The 4,931-nt window shown below is 43.8% G+C and overlaps 1 protein-coding gene across 6 annotated transcripts in view; it reads left to right on the top strand.

The window, feature by feature from the left end:
• The window catches only part of nf1a (neurofibromin 1a), a gene marked incomplete at its 5' end in the record, with an annotated part of 78,789 nt that extends 73,858 nt beyond the window's left edge, over nt 1-4,931 (top strand). For 3 of the 6 annotated variants that reach the window (XM_080525615.1, XM_080525616.1, XM_080525612.1), the window contains 2 exons: nt 1,733-1,949; nt 4,675-4,931. In XM_080525615.1, coding sequence (XP_080381741.1) covers nt 1,733-1,949; nt 4,675-4,817 — 360 coding nt within the window. In that variant the 3' untranslated portion in view covers nt 4,818-4,931. Of the gene's footprint in view, nt 1-1,732; nt 1,950-2,742; nt 2,809-3,522; nt 3,580-4,674 lie in introns of all 6 variants that reach the window. The other 3 variants (XM_080525617.1, XM_080525614.1, XM_080525613.1) reach the window with 2 other exon arrangements.

Raw genomic sequence — 4,931 nt, 5'->3', positions numbered from 1 at the left:
GGACTTCGGGCTTCCGGAGTATTTTAAATGAAGATTCGTAATGTCTGTCTCTGATGTTCATGGTCAATTAAATCAGCCTATTTTGTGCAACTAATAATGTTCCCGCTAATGGGTTAACCAAGCAGCCTTGCACCTAACGTGCAAGCACCTATCTTCGAATTATTCATAGCAATATGCGCGGGGCAAGGCGGAGGTACGGGTAAACACGGCTCATGTTCTGTCATCAAAGGTAAGAGTTGGTTTTCTTTAACTCAGCTGATGCATTGTTGTGTTTCTGACATGGTCTGGTTGTGTTTCTGACATGGTCTGGTTGTGTTTTTGACATGGTCTGGTTGTGTTTCTGACATGGTCTGGTTGTGATACATCATTGAATGTGTTGACCTGCTGTGATGTGTTGACCACCATCACTCTCCATCATCATCCATCATGTGTCTATGAAATAGATAGTTACTGTACTACTGACTGCAGCATTCATCTCTGCTCATTGATGTAGCCATGTCACACAGACACATAGTACACATATTCATCTGCTACCTTTATTAACCTGAGTGTAGCTGTGAGGCCTGTACTAGCCTTGTTGACTAGACTTCCTCCTTGTCTGACACTGGGTATTGGACCTTACCGACGTCCATAGACCGGTCACTCTTCCACCTCAGTGTCTGTAGTTGACAGGGTAACTTCTCCATGGCCCACACGGTCATTTTAAGGGTGAAAGTTGAAATTATACAGTGGTTGTAATGCCAGTGCGTGTTTTATGCGCGTGCACGCGAAAAAAGTCGTGCACGCGAAAAAAATTCGCGCGCGCTGCGCGCGCGAAAGAGGACCCCCCCACCACACTGCTGTGCCCCACCCAAAAAATTTTGCACCAGCCGCCACTGGTAGCAACGGTGTGTGTGATTTAGTAAATATAGCGTGTGTGTGTGCCATATCTCAGTATGTAGGCTATGCAGTGTAAGTGAGTGTAAGTAAGTGTTTGAGTTTATTCTGCTATTTATGCTATTATATCTAGTAATGTGTTGAGAAGCAATGGAAATGAATCAAGAAATTGATAGAGTAGGCTAACTTACATTATCATTGTTCTATATGCAACAGAATAGATCACCCAGCATTGCTAATGAAAAGAATCAACCAATGTGAGTCTAATACCAATACTTGCTCAATAGGTCTTAAAATCTATTAAAAGTGGTCTTATAAAGGTCTTAAATGTAACTTGTTGAAACCTGCAGGAACCCGCATAATTCTTTTGAGAACAGGTTGCTTATATTAATTATGAGGGTGTTAAGGTCAGGGCCATCGCTACTTACACACTCATCATTGTTAGACCACTGTTAATGCTAGAGCTAACCATCTACGGGCAAAAAAAAAAGTGTCACCTTTTTGGACCATCGCCAGTTTGCACCCCTGTAAACCAAGACCAAATAAATAACTTAAATCATTAGGAGACATGTAAAACCCTATCAATGGTCAAGGAAGGGACAGCGTTCCCCTTCTGCTCTGTGGCTAGTCTGGGTGGCCCCTCAGGATAGAAAGTGTTGGGCCATTAAAAGCTCTTTAATCAATTAAACACATTTAATTTATATGGCACATTTCATACAAAAATACTTGACACGAGAAACAAGTCTTAGGGCCCTAGAGTCTCTGTGTGTTGTTCAACGTATATCTTGTGTTAACTTTCCCCTCTCTCTCTCTCTCTCTCTCACTGTCTATTCCTGCCTGCCTCTCTGCCCCCCAGCAAACCCAGATCCCAGACTATGCAGAGCTAATAGTGAAGTTCCTGGAGGCCTTGATTGACAGCTACCTGCCTGGACCGGAGGAGGAGAGGGGGGAGGAGCAGCTCCGTACGCCCACCTCGCCCTACCCTCCTGTCACTCAGAGCCAGCTCAGCATCAACGCAAACCTCAACCTCTCCAACTCCATGACTTCACTGGCAACCTCGCAGCACTCGCCAGGTCAGCACACACACCAACATACACACTTACATGTACACACACACACACACACACACACACACACATTCTCTCTTTCTCTCTCTCTCTCTCTCTCTCTCTCTCTCTCTCTCCCCCCCCCCCCCCCACTCTCTCGCTCAGGTAAACAAAAGTAGACATGTTAATGTCAAAATAATTGCTATATTGGCTTGGGGAGGAGTGATGACATTTTATGCGACCACATTATAAATACAATGTAGTCAAGTCTTTTTTTTTTACACTCCATTTCCAGGCAGGCTTGTTGAGTAGACTCTGCTGCGGTGTGTGATTTTTCTAGCCCCCCTGCTAGCTCTCTTTCTCTCTCGCTCTCTCTCTGCATCAAAAAATGTCACTGAGCCTAATATGTCCCCTCACAAGATGATGCTGCTGTTCACTAAATATATTTGCTGTTGCAAAATGTCAGAAAGCATTGCAATATGTAACGTCTCTCTTAGACACTGGACTTTCAGTTCATTCATTCAGGAATTCAATTCCTGGTAATTTTTCAGACTAATTAGTCTCCTGAACTGACTGAATTTGAAATTAAATAATTGACCTAAACCCTGAATATAGTATTATATAGTGATACTCAAAGGCACCTTCAGGAGGAAGGCAGGAATACTTAATTGACACTGTCATCAAACATACAGTATGTCAGACATTTTGTGTGCATTTGCATGTTGTCTCGTTCTTACCCCCAACAATTAACTCTAATCCACTCACTCTCTCTTCTGGTTTGTCTCTAACGTCACCATGTGTGCGGGGGTCGGTCGTGTAGCTTATAGACGCTCCCCAACTCTGTCACTTCCCAAGCCCTCGGACGAGACGCCTGCCAAAACATCTGGTACAAATCACAACTATAGAGCTTCCCTGGGCCTCTAGCGCCCGAGCCTATAGTTGGCAAACTGTGGTAACTCATGAGTCCCATTCTGTCTATACTGTTGTCATTGTACTAGCTTTCATAGTCACCAGTGTTTTTTTTTGCAGTTATAGATTAAGAGATTGCTGTTATATACTGTAGTTAGACCTGCTACATTTCCAGAGTAGATACGATGCACTACCCACAAGAAGAAAAAAAAAGCTTTATGTGACACATAATACCTTCACTATCATCTTTGCATTCATTCCTATTTTACTCTCTGGCGAACACTGGGGTAGAGTAACCCCCCCCCCAGCGGGTTTTGAACCCCGATCTCCCGTTTCCCAACCGGCCACGTTAAGCTCAATGCCAAAGGGTTAACTCCCTTGGCATTGCGGTTAGCGCAGCCAGTTAAGAGGCGGGAGATCAGGGTTCGAGACCTGCTGGGGGCGAGTTACTGTCTCTATTACTCTACCCCGGGGTTCGCCACACTCTCCAACTGTCTGCGTTTTTAAAACCATGTAACCTCATTGAAAGCTTTTGATTGGTTTTATGTCAGTGCTTTAAGGTGAATCTTGTTCTCAGTCATTGTTCCCTTTTTACTTTTGTGTTATTCTTGTTTTCTTTTGTCTCTCATCATCACTCACTCCTGTTTCTTTCTCCCTCTTTCTTTCTATCTCTTTCACTCTCTGTGTGAAGTCTCTCTACCTTGCTCTAAGTCTGCTGTCTTTGCGCCGCACCTCCTCCTCCTGCCAGGTACTCCTCGCCTTTGACCTTGTGACCCCTAGGCGTCAAGCAAGGTCAAACACACACCCCAACTTCCATCTGTTGAGAAAAACAACAACAATTAATACGATGTGTGAAAGGACTGCAAGAATAGCATCTTAGAAATTGACTGCCAACCAAATCGGGATGCAATCTGTTGTGGGGAGGGCTGGTGTCATATTGTTTACTTAAATATCGTTGCTTTGTAAGAGAGGTATAGGGTTGTGGGGTAATGGTGGCCTAGTGGATAGTGAGTCAGTGAGGTCATGAGTCCTTGAGTAAGGCCGTACGTTACTCCAGGGAGACTGTCTCAGTAATCACTAATTGTAAGTTGCTTTAGATAAAAATGTCTGCTAAATGGTTAAAATGTAAATAGGTTCTCATGGAATTCTGAGGGTGTTTGAAGGGTAACTTGCTCCCTCATTTAATCCTCAAGTGTCTTCCTGTCTGAATGCAGAAATGTTGAGTCCATTTCGAGTGAGATTATGCCTGTGTAATCCAAACCTTGAATATAGCGCCATCTAGTGTTTGAGACAGAATGACAATGATCCTCTGTGGACAGGTAGAACTTTTCATTCAGTCGATATCATAGTAGAACTGTGTAATTAAAAGAGTAAAATAAATAAACTGATGGTTTATAAATCACTTGCTTCTTATGAATGATCTGAAATGGAGCCAATATTGAATACACAGGGGACTATGACATTTTGACATATTATACTCCTATCCCATTAGTGTAATTGTTTATTTTAATTAGACGGATTGATGTTGCACAATTTTATGAGGCTAGTAGTGTCGGCTTGTTGTCACTTCACTTTATTCAGCAGAATAAATCCATCAACGTGATTGGTTTGACAAGAATACTTCAGATCTTCCAGTTAGTTAAGTGGTCAGCTCATTGAGGTGATAACTAGCTGACACTAGCTGGCAAGGATTGTATAAAGTCATTCTTATTTCTGGTCCTGGGTCTCATTACCTTTTCACATTGTAATGGTATTTCTCTCTCTCTCCCTCTCTCTCATTCACTTACATCCTCAACCTATTCTCTCTCCCGGCCTCCTCCCTTCTCTCCATGTCTCTGTCCAGGCGTAGATAAGGAGAACATGCAGCTCTCTCCCAGTGCGGCTCTCTCCACCAGCGGGCGTACGCGCCACGGCTCGGCCAGCCAGGTGCAGAAGCAACGCAGCGCAGGCAGCTTCAAGAGGCCCAGCATCAAGAAGATAGTATGAGACAAAGGAGGAAAGACAGAAAGAAAGGGGGGAGAGATGGAGATGGAAAGAAAGAATATTGCCCTCCAAAGGCCCTTGGCTCACAACGCCAGAAATAATGCTGCACTTCTCGTT

This window comes from Nansenia antarctica, assembly GCF_963989245.1.
Source record: "Nansenia antarctica genome assembly, chromosome: 3".
Lineage (NCBI taxonomy): Eukaryota > Metazoa > Chordata > Actinopteri > Argentiniformes > Microstomatidae > Nansenia > Nansenia antarctica.
This window is presented reverse-complemented; position numbering and strand designations above follow the sequence as displayed.